Raw genomic sequence first — 19,721 nt, forward strand, 5'->3', positions numbered from 1 at the left:
CTTTGTGATGGCCACTCCAATACCTTGACTTTGTTGTCCTTAAGCCATTTTGCCACAACTTTGGAAGTATGCTTGGGGTCATTGTCCATTTGGAAGACCCATTTGCGACCAAGCTTTAACTTCCTGACTGATGTCTTGAAATGTTGCTTCAATATATCCACATATTGTTCCTCCCTCATGATGCCATCTATATTGTGAAGTGCACCAGTCACTCCTGCAGCAAAGCACCCCCACAACATGATGCTGCCAACCCCGTGCTTCACGGTTGGGATGGTGTTCTTCGACTTGCAAGCCTCCCCCTTTTTCCTCCAAAATAATGATGGCCATTATGGCCAAACAGTTCTATTTTTGTTTCATCAGACCAGAGGACATTTCTCCAAAAAGTACGATGTTTGTCCCCATGTGCAGTTGCAAACCGTAGTCTGGCTTTTTTATGGTGGTTTTGGCGCTGTGGTTTCTTCCTTGCTGAGCGGCATTTCAGGTTATGACGATATAGGACTCGTTTTACTGTGGATATTGTCACGTCCTGACCATAGAAAGCTGTTATTTTCTATGGTAGAGTAGGTCAGGGCGTGACAGGGTTTTTTTCTAGTTTAGATTTTCTATGTTGTTATGTTCTAGTTTTTGTATTTCTTGTTGGTTTTTTGGGATGATCTCCAATTAGAGGCAGCTGGTCATCGTTGTCTCTAATTGGAGATCATACTTAAGTAGTTGTTTTCCCACCTGGTTTTGTGGGAGATTGTTTTTGAGTTAGTGTATGTTGCACCTCTTCATCACGATTTGTTGTTTTTGTTCTTTAGTTTATTTGTATATCTTGCATAGTTTCACAGTGAAAATAAAATGTGGAACGATACACACGCTGCCCGTTGGTCCCATTCTTCAGACAGCCGTGACAGATATAGATACTTTTGTACCTTTTTCCTCCAGCATCTTCACAAGGTCTTTTGCCGTTGTTCTGGGATTGATTTTCACTTTTCGCACCAAAGTACGTTCATCTCTAGGAGACAGAATGCGTCTCCTTCCTGAGCGGTATGACGGCTGTGTGGTCTCATGGTGTTTATACTTGCGTACTATTGTTTGTACAGATGAATGTGGTAGCTTCAGGCATTTGGAAATTGCTCCCAAGGATGAACCAGACTTCTGGAGGTCTACAATTGTTTTTCTGAGGTCTTGGCTGATTTATTTTGATTTTCCCATGATGTCAAGCAAAGAGGCAATGAGTTTGAAGTTAGGCCTTGAAAGACATCCACAGGTACACCTCCAATTGACTCAAATTATGTAAATCAGAAGCTTCTAAAGCCATGACATCATTTTCTGGAATTTTCCAAGCTGTTTAAAGGCACAGTCAACTTAGTGTATGTAAACTTCTGACCCACTGAAATTGTGATACAGTAAATTATAAGTGAAATAATCTGTCTGTAAACAATTGTTGGAAAAATGACCTGTGTCATGCACCATGTAGATGTCCTAACCAACTTGCTAAAACTATAGTTTGTTAACAAGAAATTTGTGGAGTGGTTGAAAAACGAGTTTTAATGACTCCAACCTAAGTGTATGTAAACTTCCGACTTCAACTGTAAATCTCATCTCATCTGTTTCCAGTGTAATCCCATCCTGATCGATGCAGTAAAAGTGAGCCCAGCTCACAGAGCTCGCTACTTCTGGGGAAACCTCCCTGGCATGAACAGGTAAACATAAATACGACTAACACATAGACACATCCCCATATCCCTTCACATACTCCTACTGATAAACACTAACACATAGACTCATCCCCATATCCCTTCACATACTCCTACTGATAAACACTAACACATAGACTCATCCCCATATCCCTTCACATACTCCTACTGATAAACACTAACACATAGACACATCCCCATATCCCTTCACATACTCCTACTGATAAACACTAACACATAGACTCATCCCCATATCCCTTCACATACTCCTACTGATAAACACTAACACATAGACTCATCCCCATATCCCTTCACATACTCCTACTGATAAACACTAACACATAGACTCATCCCCATATCCCTTCACATACTCCTACTGATAAACACTAACACATAGACTCATCCCCATATCCCTTCACATACTCCTACTGATAAACACTAACACATAGACACATCCCCATATCCCTTCACATACTCCTACTGATAAACACTAACACATAGACACATCCCCATATCCCTTCACATACTCCTACTGATAAACACTAACACATAGACTCATCCCCATATCCCTTCACATACTCCTACTGATAAACACTAACACATAGACTCATCCCCATATCCCTTCACATACTCCTACTGATAAACACTAACACATAGACTCATCCCCATATCCCTTCACATACTCCTACTGATAAACACTAACACATAGACTCATCCCCATATCCCTTCACATACTCCTACTGATAAACACTAACACATAGACACATCCCCATATCCCTTCACATACTCCTACTGATAAACACTAACACATAGACACATCCCCATATCCCTTCACATACTCCTACTGATCAACACTAACACATAGACTCATCCCCATATCCCTTCACATACTCCTACTGATCAACACTAACACATAGACACATCCCCATATCCCTTCACATACTCCTACTGATCAACACTAACACATAGACTCATCCCCATATCCCTTCACATACTCCTACTGATCAACACTAACACATGCACTCTCAATATCATGTTGTTTTTCTTATGTTCAACTCATCTACATGAGAGAGTTCACTTGTCTGTATGTGTTTCTCTCCTTAGACCTCTAGCTACCTCTCTGGATGACAAGGTGAACCTGCAGGATTGTCTGGAGCCTGGACGCACGGCCAAGGTAAGACTGATAAGCTCTTGCTTCTAGATTTTCTTATAATTCAGTACTTTACTGACAAGAGAGGTTGAAGTTAAAGGGTTGTTTAGGTTACTTCTGTTGTCTATTTTGTTATTTCTGAATGAGTTTCTAGCATCAGGTGTGACTGGTGAGTATGTCCATATTTGAAATATGGTTAAAGCTGTGATTGTTATCTGTTGGTTCTTTCCCTTACAGTATAACAAAGTTCGTACCATCACCACCAAGTCCAACTCCATCAGACAGGGGAAGATGGGATCACTACCTGTCGACTTTAATGGCAAGGAGGACTACCTTTGGTGCACAGAGATGGAGAAGTAAGTCTTTATTATTGTGTAAAAGGGTAGAGGTGGAACAGCATAGAATATAGAAGTGATCACAGTGTAATTGCATTGTTTTAAAGTTTTATAGTTAGCATTATTCCTATACCGTGACTGATCATGGATACTGCTCTCTTGTAAAAGTCAATGTACTTACAGTGTGGTAGTTAAGTGAATGTAATCTGTAATTTCTAAAACAAATACACTTACCCTCAGGTTGTTTTGAAATTGTTCTAACATTTTCCATGTTATGTGATTGACTTACTGCAGGATCTTCGGCTTTCCAAAGCATTACACTGATGTCAACAACATGGGTCGGAGCCAGCGGCAGAAAGTACTGGGCCGATCATGGAGTGTACCAGTTATCCGGCACCTCTTCGCTCCACTCAAGGACTACTTTGCCTGTGAGTAGGAACCCCACGTTCCTGTGTGCTGCACTGTCGTCAACAACAACAGCAACATGAAATGGCTGATTGTTGGAGAGCGCAGGGTAAAAACAGGATCATTATCCTGCCCTGCTTTTCAGTGAACGGAAATGTCCTGTGTTTCTCAGACTGACCTCACAGAATCATCTTAGTCTTTTTATCACTGGCTGTATTGGCTGTTTTATTAGGTTTTAGATAATGAGCATCTGTTTCAATGCAGTGTGGTCATATGATCATAATATTACCAGAATGCACTGACACTTTTTGGTTCTTTCAGTTTGTCTGGAATAGTTCGCGTTTGTCTATCATTTATTTGGTGTTTGGTTTTGTCAACTTTTGGTCAATGATGGTGAGATCAGACCTCAAACCCTGCCCACTATCTACCTCAATACTAATCTGTGATCGGTCTGACATCTGCAGAAACACAGTTTTATCTCTATTTAATTTAAGGATTTTTGTATCATTTATTTTATATATGAATGTTATAAATAGTCAGATAAATCATGTTCACGTGTAATTATGTGAATAAACCTAATGTTTTGTCACTTGTTTGGAAAAATAGATCTTCCAAGATAATTAAAAATCTAAAAGTCAGATTCAAACCAAGGCAGAAAATGTGCCTTGAGTGTTTGTTTGTATTTTACCTTGGCCAATATTCATCATGGTTACAGTCTGTGCTATGTCTGGTGCTATGTTAAGGTTTTTTATTATATTCTTGTCAAAGAGGTGGTCACAGGACACATATTTTCACTAACTATATGCAGGTTTCCATTGACACAGGTTAATTAGACAAAAGCAATGTCGCAAAAACATCATTGCCACATGTGTAATGGAAACGGCAGATGTAGGAGACATTTTCTAAAGATCTAATACATTTTTATACATTCGACAGGGGTGGATTTTTCTTTCTTGTCTTACGAATAAATTAGGATTGCCGAATAATTTTGAAGGTAGGCCTACGCAGGGCATTTGATGTCCACTCCACATTTAATTCTAAATGCCTACTGCTTGCAAAATCCATTTATTCAACTATAAAAAATAATGTTTCTTTGCATGATGTCCCCTTTGAAGAAACCCTTTTGGTTCCAGGTAGAACCCTTTTGGGTTCCATATAGAACCATTTCCACAGAGGGTTCTACCTGGAACCAAAAAGGGTTCTATCTGGATCCAAAAAGGGTTATCCAATGGGGACCTTTATTTCTAAGAGTGTACAGGCTGTCGCCACATTCTTTAAGCGCAATTTGCTAATTTTACCACATTTTCATTCGACATTCTAGGTTTCTACGAAAAGTGTTATTTTGATCTGGATATCATAAGGTGAATGCACCAATTTGTAAGTCGCTCTGGATAAGAGCGTCTGCTAAATGACTTAAATGTAAATGTTAAGGGGAGACGTCATTACGTCCAGCTGTTTTCATCGACACAAGACAGTTGAATGGAAACGCAGCATTTTTAAATGTCGACAACAAAAAAATGACTGTACAAGTTAATGGAGGCATAACTATTGTCTCACTTGTTAGAACATGCCGCTTATAGGCTTTAATTTAGGTGATATAGTCAAGCATGTGAATGCTATATGTACATGCATGCTTTTTCTCTTCAAAGAAAAAGTTGCTGAAACCAGTCCTTACCAGTTTGATTTAAATAGTAAGATGTGTGCCTTCTCCCTTTCTTGGAGCAATGTGGAGAAGAACGGTTGTAATCGCAAGTGCCTACTAAACAACTGTTAAAACCTAGATACAATATACGTAGAACTATTTTTCTTCTGTAATTATTATTAATTCTTAACTATTTTAAAGGGAGCTGGACAAAGTTCCGAGGAAAGGAGTACATCATCAATGTCTTCACGTAATTTTTTCAGTAAAACAGACAGGCAACATGTAAGTTTGCCTTTAAAGTGGGCACTTTTTCTGAAAGCAACTGTTTTAAACTGACCTTGTATGTTCTTGGAGTGTTGATGAAGGTCACATGGAGGGCCTAGTCATAACATACCCACTTCAATTTCATGCATGTGACGTGTGTTGTTATGACAGGTAATCTGTGTGTTAAGTTGAAGTGATGGCTTTAACTGCAGTGTTCTGTTCATCTCGCTCTCAACAAGTTTGTCGATGATACCACAACACAACCAGCTTTCATCAAAAACTTGAAGTGACGCTACATTCAAAAATGAGTACTGTTTGTCATTTGGGGTTATTGAGATTTTAAACTCATCAGTTTTGAACCCTTGTTCCCCTCCACCACCCATACCTTCCTGTTGTACTGTATGAAGTGTGTCAGTGTGGTGACTGATCTCAACTCAGAGGCAGAACAGATACTGTATACCAAATGTGTTTTTCTTGCCATTTCTATTTTTAATAAGCACAACCAGGTGAACACCGTCTGGACAGTGATATACATAGGATGCTGGCCTTATGAATAGTTTTTTTAAATGAAACAAAAGGAATGAACAATTGTTTTGTGTACTGTATGTTTTCTACAATACTTTAATAACAATACCTTTAAAATGATGTTATTCGGGTCATCACTAGACTCCTATTGGTGCTATATTGTTTTCTTATTTTTCATATTTTTTTTGCATGGTATGTTAATATTGAGTCAAGCTGTATATAACATGTTTAGCTGTCCCCCGGCTTGTTTAGTGTATAGTTGTCATAGTCTCATAACCACATGTAAAGCTTTTGATCATGTTAGAGATGAGAAATAAACTGCCCTAATTGTATTATTTGTACTTTGTCTCTGTTGTCAGTCTGTCAATTGATGTATATATTATACTGTGAATACTGTGTGTCCGGTGTGTGTGAGCTTGTGGGCGGTCTCTGGCAAGCTTTTGACAATACGATATTTTTATTTAGCCTTTATTTAACTAGGCAAGTCAGTTAAGAACAAATTCTTATTTACAATGACGGCCTACACTGGCCGAAGCTGGGCCAATTGTGCGCTGGGTCTCCCAATCACTGTCGGTTATGATACAGCCTGGATTCAAACCAGGGTGTCTGTAGTGACGCCTCTTGCCCTGAGATGCAGTGCCTTAGACCGCTGTGCCACTCGGGAGGCCGAGTGATGCATCCTATTGCTGAGATTATGGAAGTGTCTGTAAATTCAACAGGTCATAGTTCAGGTGGTAAAAAACTAAATCCTATTTCTCCTAGTGGGGCCTATAAGTGGGAACCATGAGTGGTCGTGCCGAGGTACCATGGAGGGAGAAAATGGCGGAAGTGGATGTTCTGTTTGAACCAGATTGTGTGTCGAGTGGAGATGAGAATAATTGTATTACAGTGGCAAATGCAAAAGGAAATAAGAGAAGTAAAGTGGTAGTGGAATCTAGTAAATCCAACCTAGTTCTGATTATTTTTTGGAGATCCGATTAAAACCTCAAAAAATATAGTGGATGCGTTGGATGAGGTGGCGTCCATGAGAGTAACGAGAAGTGGGCTTGTTTAGTTTTTTTGTGTATCTATGGAACAGAAGGAGAGTGCTCTGCGCTTCAGGAAGATATCAGATTGGAATGTGTCTTGTGTGGATCTTTGAAACAGGGCACCTATCAAGGGTTTTATCTCTGGGGTGGCGCTAGAAGTAAAAGGAATCAAGTGTTTGGTGCACACCGACTGACCCATATACTTTTTTGATGAAGAATCTCTCCCTTCTCACGTGTATTTGGGTTTTACTACATATCCTGTGAGAGCCTTCGTGCCCAAACCAATGCAGTGTGATAGATGCAAAATATTTGGTCACGTGTCAAGTGTATGTAGACGGGAGAGGTATCATATGCCAGCTGAGCCTAAATGTTGCAATTGTGGTGTGCATGCACCCACATGTCTGAAGTGTCCTGTCTGACACTGGTGAATGAGACAGAGGTGGTAAGAATAAGGGGCGAAAAGCAGGGCCCATCGAGCTTGCCTGGACTTGAGACGCTTGGCGGTGCGGAGATATTCCAGGTTCTTGTGGTCTGTCCACACAATGAACGGATGTTCCACCCCCTCCTCCAGTGCCTCCACTGCTCCAACGCCATCTTCACTGCGAGAAGCTCACGATTCCCCACATCGTAGTTCCTCTCCATGGCGTTGAGGCAATGGGAGAAGAAGGCGCAGGGATGTAACTTGAGGTCCAAGGCAAAACGCTGGGACAGGGCAGCCCCTACTCCGACATTTGAAGCATCGGCCTCCACGAACTGGCGGGACGGGTCAGGATGAACCAAGATGGGAGCTGTGGTGAAACTTTGTTTAAGATCCCACAGCTGGGGACCACGTGAATGGAACCTTGGGAGATGTGAGTGCAGACAGGGGGGAAGCTAGGGTGCTGTAACCCTGGATAAAGAGGCGATAGAAGTTGGCGAATCCCAGGAAACGTTGCAGTTGCACTCTTGATGTAGGCTGGGGCCAATCCACCACCGCTCTCACCTTCCCGGGATCCATCTGTACACTCCCTGCAGCGATGATGTAACCCAGGAAGGGGATGTTGGAGTGATGGAATTCGCACTTCTCTGCTTTCACAAAAAGCTGGTTCTCCAGGAAGCGTTGGAGAACCTGTCGGACATGAAGCACGTATTCTTGGGAGGAGCGGGAGAAAACGAGGATGCCGTCTAGGTAGACGAAAACGAACCAGTTCAACATGTCGCAGAGAACATCATTCACCAGAGCCTGGAACACAGCAGGGGCATTGGTAAGGCCAAATGGCATGACCAGATACTCGTAGTGACCGCTGGGTATGCTGAAGGCAGTCTTCCACTCGTCCCCTTCCCGTATCCGCACCAGGTGTTAGGGCAGCTTGGAGAACACGACGGCCCCCTGGGGCGTCTCCCCCGGAACGCTTCAATGGTATGTCGGGCGTTTCTCTCTGTGTTCCCTCATCATCGCGCTGCAGCCCTCCTCCTTCCCCTTGGACCGCTCTAAGATAGCGTACCTCATCTGGAAATGCCCAGCTCGGACGCCAGTGTAGCGTCCATAAAGCTCTCATCGGCCCCAGAGTCGATGAGTACACGGAGCGATTTCGACTAGTTCCCCCAGAGCAAGATTGTATGAAAAGGGGTGTGAGTAAGGGGAGAGGAAAAGTTCTCCGTATGGCCCACCAGACTACTTGCTCCTACCGGTGAGCCTGGTCTTTTCGTGGACAGGTGGCCACAAAATGACCAGTAGTCCCGCAATACAGGCAACTCTTCGTGTGAAGGCTGTATAGCCGTTTGGCTGGGGACAGCCTAGGTCTGCCTAGTTGCATTGGCTCGGGAACTCAGGTAGCCTCGGGTTCTCTCGGCAACGGAACAGTCAGGGACTTCCGGGATGTCTCGGAGGCGAGGTGGAAGCCTTGGGCGGGCAAGAGAAATCAAACCTCCGTTCCTTCCTTCGCTCCCGTAGTCTCCCATCTATCCGAATGGTCAAGGCGATGGGCAAGTCGAGATCCGTTGGTAGTTCCTGGGCTGCAAGCTTGTTCATTACTTCCTCTGATACTCCGTGCAGGAACATGTCAAACAGAGCTTCCAGGTTCCAGGCACTCTCAGCTGCCAAAGTGCGGAAATCCACCGCATAGTCTGCCACACTGCGGGAGTCTTGCCGAAGCTGAAGTAACTTCCAGGCAGCCTCTCTCCTGGACAATGGAGCATCTTCACCTACGCCACGAACTCCTCCAGACTGAAGCATACGGCCGACTGTTGTTCCCATACTGCCGTAGCCCAGGAAAGAGCTCTCCCGGACATCAGCGTGATGAGGAATGCTATCTTAGTGCGGTCCGAGGGGAAGGAGGAGGGCTGCAGCTCGATGATGAGGGAACATTGAGTGAGAAACGCCCGACTCTCCATCGAAGCGTTCTGGGGGAGGTAAGCGGGGTTACTGGGAAATCGGGGTGTCTGGGGAGGTGGCGCTGCTAACAGCTGGGTTACTGAGGGGCTGGGAAGTTACCATCGTGGTAGGCTGCCTAACAGACAACCCGCAGAATTGCTCCAGCAATGTGTTCACCGCTCGGTCATGGCGTTCGGCCAAGGTCTGGACCCCTTCCATAAGGTCATGAAGCTACTCCCTGTGCCTTCCAATGGTGGCTCCTTGGGAGGAGATGGTGTTGCGTAGTTGGTCCGAGTCTGCTGGGTCAGTCATGGCCAGTTCATACTATCACGTTTCAGGGAAGACCCAGATGCAGACAATGTCAAAGCAACAAAAGTTTATTACTAGAACAAGGGGCAGGCAAAACGACAGGTCAAGGGCAGGCAGAGGTCAGTAATACAGATCAGAGTTCAAAAGGAACATAACGGAAGGCAGTCTCATGGTCAGGCCAGGCAGAGGTCAATAATCCAGGGAGAATGGTCAAAACAGGAACTAGAAACAGACAGGCGCAATGGGATACCACTGGTAGGCTTGACGAACAAAACTAACTGGCAACAGACAAACAGAGAACACAGGTATAAATACACTGGGGATAATGTGGAAGATGGGCGACAGCTGGAGGGGGGTAGAGACAAGCACAAAGACAGGTGAAACAGATCAGGGTGTGACATGTCCAGCATGTCTCCTATGCAGAGGGGATGAGAAGGCTGGAAGAAAGGAGTGAAGTTGAAAAAATAATGGCAGTAGAAGTAGAGACCCTGGATAATATTCCTTGTCAAAAGAGCGATTCTGACATGTTGCATGTTAAGAAGGTCGACTTTGTAACGTTTATTACATTGGTTATCAACTGCACAGCGCAAACAGAGAGGAAATCTGAGAAAATAGGGATCATTGTGAGTGCGGTTGATTGTTTTTTGGGACTCAGGGATTTTACAGCAGAGGCATTACAATGAATTCTGTCGATGAATGCTCCGTCCTCACAGGCAGCTAAACCTGTTTAGGGATGTGATTTGAACTGTTACTGAAGGAGTGAGATGTTTGCCCCTCCCCCCTCAGTGGGATATTTTTGGGTTCAGTAGACCGTACAATAGGTGGCGGCAGTAGACCAATAGGTGTAATCTGCTATAAAACCTTAAAGAAGAAGAAGTGGGAGCCAAAGCCTGTTGTGTATACTCCAAGCCTTTAGGTGGCAGCAACGTTAATGTTCAGCTACCGTCTAACAAGAGCCAAGAGGAAGGAACAAGGCACGTAAGAATTAAAACGCCGGTGAACGGCGAGAAAGTTTGGTGTATCCACAAGTTTTAACCTTTTTGTAATTTGATTCAACCAGTGGAAGATTAAGAAAATGTAAGTTCAAAAGCGTGTTTCACGGAAATGGATAATGCACAGTAAAACTATCCAGCTAAAATGGATAGCGTATCTAGTATTAGCGATGATGTCGTTGTTGACGGATAGGTGTGTTTGATAGCTAACAGCTAGCTATCGTATTGTTAGGTTAGCTGTTCCGGATTAGCTCAATATTAGCTAAGCTGGCAAACTCTATAACGTGATGCTAACATTATATGACTAACGTTAGCTGGGAATGATCACTGTCAACTACGTCAAAGTTGATGGTTAACACGGTAATTTAGCTAATAGGGCGTAAAGTTAACAAACGTTAAGCGGAAACGTTGACTAGCTACTAGTAGCTGTCTAGCCATAAAGAACATTGATCGTGCGTTTCTTAGCTAGCTAACTAAGATGTAAATTAGCTAGATGTTTCTTTGTTTGCCCCTTCTTCCCTAAAACTTACATTATTCTCATGTCTTCCCATATACCAAGCTAGAAGATGGCTGTCAACGTTTACTCCACATCTGTGACCGGCGACAACCTTAGTCGCCATGATATGCTATCTTGGATCAACGAGTCTGTACAGATGAACTACGCCAAGATTGAGCAGTTGTGCTCAGGTCAGTAAGAAAGAACCTTAGCTAGCTAATTTAGCTGATCTAGATCAAACCAGAAATATGTCCATCGGCATAGCTAACTAGCCTGTGATGGCCGTTCTGATGGTTCATTCAAAGCGTGGTAACGTTATTTTCGACACACCTTTATTTGGAGATGCATACCTTGTCTTTTAAACTTCTGTTTCCAGTTGCAGATGGAGAAAAAAAAAGAGAATATAAAGAAAAAATATAATTTCTGACTCAATACAGAAAGTGCATTTAATATTTAATCAGAATATTAAATTGCAAGTTCCACCTGCAACTGGAAACTGACGTTTTATAAGACACCTGTGGCATCAGAATCGAGAACCAAGAAAGTATCACCAGGAAAAGGTTGGATGGAAGTTTTTTTTAAATCGTATTGTCAATGCATCCTTTAAGCGATCAATTAAGACGTATATCTATAACGAGTCTGCACTATGCTCAATTAAGACATAACTATAACGAGTCTGGACTATTTTAGCTATGTGCTGGAGGTTCAAGCCCGCTTGGCAACTAACTACAACACCACCAGCCTGTATGTGTAGGCCTATACCATGCATTTGAAAGTATTCAGACCCCTTCATTTTTTCCCCAACATTTTGTTACGTTACAGCCTTATTCTAAAAGGTATTAACATCTTATCAAAATACCCAGAATGACAAAGCAAAAACAGGTTAGAAATGTTTGCTAATTCATATTAAAATAAATGAAATTACATTTACACAAGAATTCAGCGACTACAGCTTCAAGTCTTCTTGGGTGTGACGCTACAAGCTTGGCACACCTTTATTTGGGTAGTTTATCCCATTCTCTGCAGATCCTCTCAAGTTCTGTCAGGTTGGATTGAGAGCATTGCTGCACAGCTATTTTCAGGTCTCTCCAGTGAGGTTAGATAGGGTTCAAGCCTGGGCTCTGACTGGGCCACTCAAGGACATTCAGAGACTTGTCCTGAAGCCACTCCTGCGTTGTCTTGGCTGTGTGCTTAGGGTCGTTGTCCAGTTGGAAGGGGAACCTTCGTCCAGGTTTCCTCCAGATGTGACGCTTGGCATTCAGGCCAAAGAGTTCAATCTTGGTTTCAGAATCCTTTAGGTGCCCTTTGGCAAACTCCAAGTGGGCTGTCATTTGCCTTTTACTCTACCATAAATGCCTGATTGGTGGAGTGCTGCAGAGATGGTTGTCCTTCTGGAAGGTTCTCCCATCTCCACAGAGGAACTGGAGCTCTGCCAGAGTGACCATCTGGTTCTTGGTCACCTCCATGACCAAGAATGGGGTATTGTGTGTAGATTGAGAAGGCTGTAACGTTAGAAAATGTGGAAAAAGTCAAGGGTTCTGAATACTTTCCAAATCCACTGTATATTCACCTACCGCCATCTTGGAAACTACTCCTCGTATAGGGAAATTGTACTCCCTACAGGTAAGTGGCTTGGGCTGTCATTGGACATTTAGGCAGGAGGTAATGTCAGGAGCAGAAGAAAAAGTACCCCGATTTCTATACTTGAGTAAAAATAAAGATGCCTTAATAGAAAATGATTCAAATAAGTGTCACCCAGTAAAATACTACTTGAGTAAGTTATAAATTATTTGGTATTAAGTATCAAATGTGATTGCTAAAATATACTTATGTATCAAAAGTATGGATCATTTCAAATTCCTTATTAAGCAAACGACACCATTTTCTTGTTTTTTTCCCCCTTTATTATTTACGGATAGCCTGGGGCACACGCCAAAACAGACATAATTTGCAAACGAAGCATGTGTGTTAAGTGTGTCCACCAGATCAGAGGCAGTTGAGATGACCAGGGAGGTTCTCTTGATAAGTGTGTGAATTGAACAATTCTCTTGTACTGCTAAGCATTCAAAATGTTACGAGTACTTTTGGGTGTCAGGGAAAATATATATGGCGTAAAGTACATTTTCTTTACGAATGAAATAAAAGTTGTAAAAAATACTGAAGTAAAGTAACCCCACAAAAAATGACTTAAGGAGTTTTACTGAAGTACTTTACACTGATTAAAGCCTATAAAAGTTGAGACATGATTAGCTGGTAATTTAATAAATGATCTTATCACATTCACACAGGTGCTGCTTACTGTCAGTTCATGGACATGCTTTTCCCTGGATGCATCCCTTTGAAGAAGGTAAAATTTCAGGCAAAACTAGAGACTGAGTTCCTCCACAACTTCAAACTTCTGCAGACCAGTTTTAAGAAGATGGGGGTTGACAAGGTGAGTGTTTCCGAGTGTAACTCGATGTGTACTTTCGGCTATTGCAGTATTCCTAAAAGATCACGTTACAGACTGACACTTTTTAATCATTTTCCAGATCATTCCTGTTGATAAACTGATAAAAGGCAAGTTCCAGGACAACTTTGAGTTTGTGCAGTGGTTCAGGAAATTATTTGATGCCAACTACGATGGGAAGGATTATGACCCACTCGGTGCTCGCCAGGGCCAGGACACTGCTCCTACGCCCAACCCAGGGCAGGTCGCATCCAAGCCAAGGAAGCCCACCACTGGTGAGTAAGGAAAATGTATAATTTCCAAGTTACTCCCAGTCAGCCGGTGGGACAAACAGTTATTCCTGCGTCTTTGATGCTTGATCCCTTAAATGCATACTGTATGCATCTCTATTTCAGTACAGTTCCACAGCTCCCCACCTCTTATCAGACCAGCGGCGAGAGTCGGTAAGGTGGTTTAATGGTCAAACTGGGATCTCCAATGGGCACCTATGGTGGGCTTTCACAGTCATGGTCACACTGTGGAAAGGACTTTTTTGTTGTAAGGCTAGGTCATAGATGGCCTCGTAATTTAGTAGGGTATGTCATAAACATCAAAGTTCCAGAATGGGGTGAAAATGGCAGCCATGTTGGTCAGGGAGAAATCCAATAATCCTGATTATACTTATGCAGGAAAACAAAAGGAGTGATCTATCATCAGCTGTTAGTGGCGGTCTCAGACGATCCTGCAGGTGAAGAATCTGGATGTGGTCCTGGGCTGGTGTGGTTACATGTGGTCTGTGGTTGTGAGTCCTGTTGGACGTACTGCCAAATTCTCTAAAATGACATTGGAGACGGGTTATGGTACTGAATTGAACATGAAATTCTCTGGCAACAGCTCTGGTGGACAACCCTGCAGTCAGCATGCCAATTGCACTTTCCCTCAACTTGAGAGATCTGTGGTATTGTGTCGTGACAAAACTGCACATTTAAGAGTGGCCTTTTGATTTCCCCAGCACCAGGTGCAACTGTGTAATGATCATGTTTAATCTGCTTCGTGATATGCCACACCTGTTAGGTAGATGGATTATCTTGGCAAAGAGAAATGCTCACTAACAGGGATGTAAACAAATTTGTACACAGCATTTGAGAGAAATAAGCTTTTTGTGTGTATGGAACATTTCTGGGATCTTATTTCAGCTCATGAAAGGTGGGATCAACACTATCCGTGTTGCGTTTTATACACTGCTCAAAAAAATAAAGGGAACACTTAAACAACACATCCTAGATCTGAATGAAAGAAATAATCTTATTAAATACTTTTTTCTTTACATAGTTGAATGTGCTGACAACAAAATCACACAAAAATAATCAATGGAAATCCAATTTATCAACCCATGGAGGTCTGGATTTGGAGTCACACTCAAAATTAAAGTGGAAAACCACACTACAGGCTGATCCAACTTTGATGTAATGTCCTTAAAACAAGTCAAAATGAGGCTCGGTAGTGTGTGTGGCCTCCACGTGCCTGTATGACCTCCCTACAATGCCTGGGCATGCTCCTGATGAGGTGGCGGATGGTCTCCTGAGGGATCTCCTCCCAGACCTGGACTAAAGCATCCGCCAACTCCTGGACAGTCTGTGGTGCAACATGGCGTTGGTGGATGGAGCGAGACATGATGTCCCAGATGTGCTCAATTGGATTCAGGTCTGGGGAACGGGCGGGCCAGTCCATAGCATCAATGACTTCCTCTTGCAGGAACTGCTGACACACTCCAGCCACATGAGGTCTAGCATTGTCTTGCATTAGGAGGAACTCAGGGCCAACCGCACCAGCATAGGTCTCACAAGGGGTCTGAGGATCTCATCTCGGTACCTAATGGCAGTCAGGCTACCTCTGGCGAGCACATGGAGGGCTGTGCAGCCCCCCCAAAGAAATGGCACCCCACACCATGACTGACCCACCGCCAAACCGGTCATGCTGGAAGATGTTGCAGGCAGCAGAACGTTCTCCACGGCGTCTCCAGACTCTGTCACGTGCTCAGTGTGAACCTGCTTTCATCTGTGAAGAGCACAGGGCGCCAGTGGCGAATTTGCCAATCTTGGTGTTCTCTGGCAAATGCCAAACGTCCTGCACGGTGTTGGGCTGTAAGCACAACCCCCACCTGTGGACGTCGGGCCCTCATACCACCCTCATGGAGTCTGTTTCTGACCGTTTGAGCAGACACATGCACATTTGTGGCCTGCTGGAGGTCATTTTGCAGGGCTCTGGCAGTGCTCCTCCTGCTCCTCCTTGCACAAAGGCGGAGGTAGCGGTCCTGCTGCTGGGTTGTTGCCCTCCTACGGCCTCCTCCACGTCTCCTGATGTACTGGCCTGTCTCCTGGTAGCGCCTCCATGCTCTGGACACTACGCTGACAGACACAGCAAACCTTCTTGTCACAGCTCGCATTGATGTGCCATCCTGGATGAGCTGCACTACCTGAGCCACTTGTGTGGGTTGTAGACTCCGTCTCATGCTACCACTTGAGTGAAAGCACCGCCAGCATTCAAAAGTGACCAAAACATCAGCCAGGAAGCATAGGAACTGAGAAGTGGTCTGTGGTCTCCACCTGCAGAACCACTCCTTTATTGGGGGTGTCTTGCTTATTGCCTATAATTTCCACCTGTTGTCTATTCCATTTGCACAACAGCATGTGAAATGTATTGTCAATCAGTGTTGCTTCCTAAGTGGACAGTTTGATTTCACAGAAGTGTGATTGACTTGGAGTTACATTGTGTTGTTTAAGTGTTCCCTTTATTTTTTTGAGCAGTATATTTTAATTCAGTGTATGTGACACAATATCAATACTTGTTGCATTTCCAACTAAGTCCAACTATGTCTATCAACTGATTTCAACCAGTGTATGGCTGTGTAGGGTCCTATTAAAATCAGCGTTAAATCCACGTTGCGGAGAAAGTGGACAGAATTATAGAATCCAGACATTAAAACGGAATTCAATATTCCAAAATGTATGAATTTAGTAGGAAATCAACTAAATATCGCGTTTATTAGAAAATGCGTTAATTTGGTCAAGATTATCATAACACGTGAGTAAAATGCATCAGTGATTTTTGTATTTTCCTCGCCCTGTGCGTCCATTTGTCTACCACTTTGTGTAGCCATTAGCGATGATGCTAATGTAATGTCAACCATGTTCTGGTAGATGGAAAGGTTTTCCCCAAACATTTCTTAGTTAACTGTTAACTACAAAGTGGCCCATGCCTACCTGGCAGAATATGATTATTTGCACCAATCCAGTGGCCATTTGTTTTGCAAACTCTGGAATCACATGAGCGCTACAGAAACATTGCTAACCAAACAATGATCTCTGGCTGTTGCACAGTTGAATTAAAGGGTAACTACACTAAATATCTTAGATTTTTCCCATGAAGACCTCAAATGGTCTCCTGATGTGGTTTAAGCATTGCTGTTAACTTAGAAAAACTAAATTGGATGGTTTATTAAAAAAGCAATGTTGAGCCAAAACTGGGAAAAATGGAAACCTGGTTTAAAAAAAAAAATACGGAATTTGGGCAATTTTTTTTGTTTTTTGAATCACGCAAATTAAACAGATTTTATAGGATTCTAGCTGTGCATTGACTGCATTTGTTTGAATGGCATATTGACAGTTAATTGGAAAATGTATGGAATCATTCCTCTAAAACTGTCTGGCTAACAGAGAGCGTGCAGATATGTTTTTCAAATTCATTATTTTACACTCATCACAGCACTGGAAAACCATTTAAGTCATAATTCCAGAGAAGCCGGTGTTTGGAGGATATATTGGCACAGGTGTTAGGCCCGAGACAAATGTCGGAGAGACACAGCAAGGTTTATACAAATCTCCACTGTTGAAAACTAAATGTTAGTCTAAAAGAAATGTGAGAAAGTCTAGATTTTTTTTATAGTGGAGATCAAGTTCATAAATTGCCTGGCTGGGCTGATGAGACAGTGGATTGTCCAGTCAGATGGAACAGAGTAAATGGGCATTTTAACGTCATAGATTTAGCCGGTGGTAACTTGTGGAATAGACACCAGCTGGAATACTGTTTTAACCAATCAGCATTCAGGATTAGACCCACCCGTTATATAAAGTTGACTGACCCCCTGACAAATGGCTGACCTTTATCCCATCATACGAAGGTTCATATCCATTCCAGTATTCTATAGGCTAGAAACTGGAATCAGTGGGTATAAATGTGCAGTTGTGTCTTAAGGTTGAGTGCATGTGCACAGTCCACTGTTATTATTCAGTCCTAGTTTGCCAACTGTGATTTGTGTTGGATCCAGCTCCCACGAGGTCTACAACGATGGTAACCAAACCCCCGCCCAGGTCAGCAGGGAGTGCCTTGCGGAGGCCCGGAGGGGCAGAGGACGTGGAGAGGGTGGAGCTAGCCCAGGAGGTATGTTCTTTTGGAGGGTCACTGCTAAAATGACTTGTTGTGATGAGACGCAATGAGATTTCCCCTCCATCTCCTGTACGGCTTTTGTGTGCTAGGTGAATAGTTTATTGAAATTGAAGCTTGTTTAGTTGTAACATAAGTCATGACAGCCCCGCCCAGTCGTTCCCCTATCACTTATGTATTCTCTCGTCTCAGGTCAGTTCCCTGAAGGCCACTGTCCAGGACATGGAGAAAGAGAGAGACTTTTATTTTGGAAAGCTGAGGTCCATTGAGGTCATCTGCCAGGAAGTGGATGGAGAGGCAGATACAACTATGCAGAAGATTCTGGACGTTCTCTACGCCACTGATGTGAGTGTAACTTCACAGGAATACTCTGACAGACACGTCTGAGAGACTCCGTCTTCTGCATTTCTATCCATGTTTCATAACTGATGATTATCTCTAGTAGGAAACAAATGTAGCGTTGTATTTGAATATTGAAATCCCCATTTTGTTTCCTGCTAACAGGAGGGGTTTGTTATTCCTGATGCTGAAGGAGAAGAACCAGAAGAGTTCTGATAAATGGACACAACTGCAGTTCATACCTTAATCACACACTTTTCAATACACACACAGACACACACACACACACACACACGTTTGCATGTGCAACGTTCATACGCACTCTTTGGGTCTAATGAACGTGCACTTACACTGTGGATTGTTGCCTCTGGATTATACACTGCCTGCCACCTTGGTCCAAGTGTTTGTTGGACCAAGTGTTGTTTGTTTTTGTTTTTTTGGACCATAAAATAAATTTCAGAGACCCTGCTGATCCAGCCACCAGAGAAGAAGAACCCTGGATAAAATTCCAATGGGTCCTTATTTTCTGGGGGTTTTCTGCCTTGTTCTTATTCTGGCCTTTTCTGTGCCTTTAAACTTAGGCCTGATACTTTTGAAATATGTTCAGGTTGTCTTTTTATTCCTTATATTTCCAATTTACCTGAACAGTACTGTACTAGATTATTTTGATATGATATTTGCAAATATGAGTAATTCTTAAATATATATGAATGTTTACTCTGCCAATTGAAATTATTGTAATTTTTATGGTATGTTTACACACATTCATTATATACTTAAGAGTTCAAATTTGTGGTTTAGGCGATCAGCATTTGTATTTAGTTTGTTTTTATCTCTGCAGGTATTCATCACATTAGTTTTTTGATTTCAATGAAATTAAGTGTTTTTATTGAGCACCTTAAATAAAATTAAAAAAAATGTACTTCTTACTTAAAAGCAAAATTATAAGACTCATTCTGCCATTTGTGTATTGTATGTAGGCAAGAGTTACACTCCACTGACCTATGTTCTAATTTACTTCCTCATGTAAGCCAAAGACAGGATGTATGGTTGCCAGTCCACACTGAAGAAATACTTCCCTCTAGTCTAGTTAGAGCAGAACTATACACTCTTAGCAGAGGAACTGAGAGCTCTCTTTTAGTAGGAAGTCTGTTTGTGAACTTAGTAGCAATATAAGGCTTCTACAGGCATAATTTTTCTTAAAATAAGGTTTGATTGGGAAAACTAAATGTGTTTTTAGGTTGAAGAAATAACTTAACTTCTATGTGATGTTAACTCAAATTGAACTAGAATGTGTATATTTATCTGCTCATTAAAATGTCCTGACATA

At 42.6% G+C, this 19,721-nt stretch overlaps 2 protein-coding genes across 5 annotated transcripts in view; both read left to right on the plus strand.

The window, feature by feature from the left end:
• Positions 1 to 6,344, plus strand: part of LOC106567215 (uncharacterized) — a 30,244-nt gene extending 23,900 nt beyond the window's left edge. For both annotated transcript variants that reach the window (XM_014136242.2, XM_014136239.2), the window contains 4 exons: positions 1,603 to 1,688; positions 2,787 to 2,856; positions 3,070 to 3,188; positions 3,462 to 6,344. In XM_014136242.2, the coding sequence (XP_013991717.2) occupies positions 1,603 to 1,688; positions 2,787 to 2,856; positions 3,070 to 3,188; positions 3,462 to 3,603 (417 nt within the window). In that variant the 3' untranslated portion in view covers positions 3,604 to 6,344. The remainder of the gene's footprint in view (positions 1 to 1,602; positions 1,689 to 2,786; positions 2,857 to 3,069; positions 3,189 to 3,461) is intronic.
• Positions 6,345 to 10,632: 4,288 nt separating this feature from the next.
• mare1 (Microtubule-associated protein RP/EB family member 1) lies at positions 10,633 to 19,721 on the plus strand. Of its 3 annotated transcripts, none has more exons than XM_014135584.3 (8): positions 10,633 to 10,770; positions 11,245 to 11,372; positions 13,470 to 13,615; positions 13,713 to 13,905; positions 14,026 to 14,073; positions 17,937 to 18,049; positions 18,245 to 18,397; positions 18,557 to 19,333. In XM_014135584.3, the coding sequence occupies exons 2-8, from the start codon at positions 11,252 to 11,254 to the stop codon at positions 18,605 to 18,607; spliced, it is 825 nt and encodes a 274-aa protein (XP_013991059.1). In that variant the 5' UTR covers positions 10,633 to 10,770; positions 11,245 to 11,251; the 3' UTR covers positions 18,608 to 19,333.

This window comes from Salmo salar, chromosome 13 (assembly GCF_965601325.2).
Source record: "Salmo salar chromosome 13, fSalSal1, whole genome shotgun sequence".
Classification (NCBI taxonomy): Eukaryota; Metazoa; Chordata; class Actinopteri; order Salmoniformes; family Salmonidae; genus Salmo; species Salmo salar.

What these genes read in the sequence shown, in the direction of transcription:
- mare1 (XM_014135584.3), top strand. Translation starts at nt 11,252, where the DNA reads ATGGCTGTCAACGTTTACTCCACATCTGTGACCGGCGACAACCTTAGT. An exon ending in GCCAAGGAAGCCCACCACTG is followed by an intron (nt 13,906 to 14,025) that starts GTGAGTAAGGAA and finishes TCTCTATTTCAG; the next exon opens with TACAGTTCCACAGCTCCCCA. An exon ending in CAGACCAGCGGCGAGAGTCG is followed by an intron (nt 14,074 to 17,936) that starts GTAAGGTGGTTT and finishes TGTTGGATCCAG; the next exon opens with CTCCCACGAGGTCTACAACG.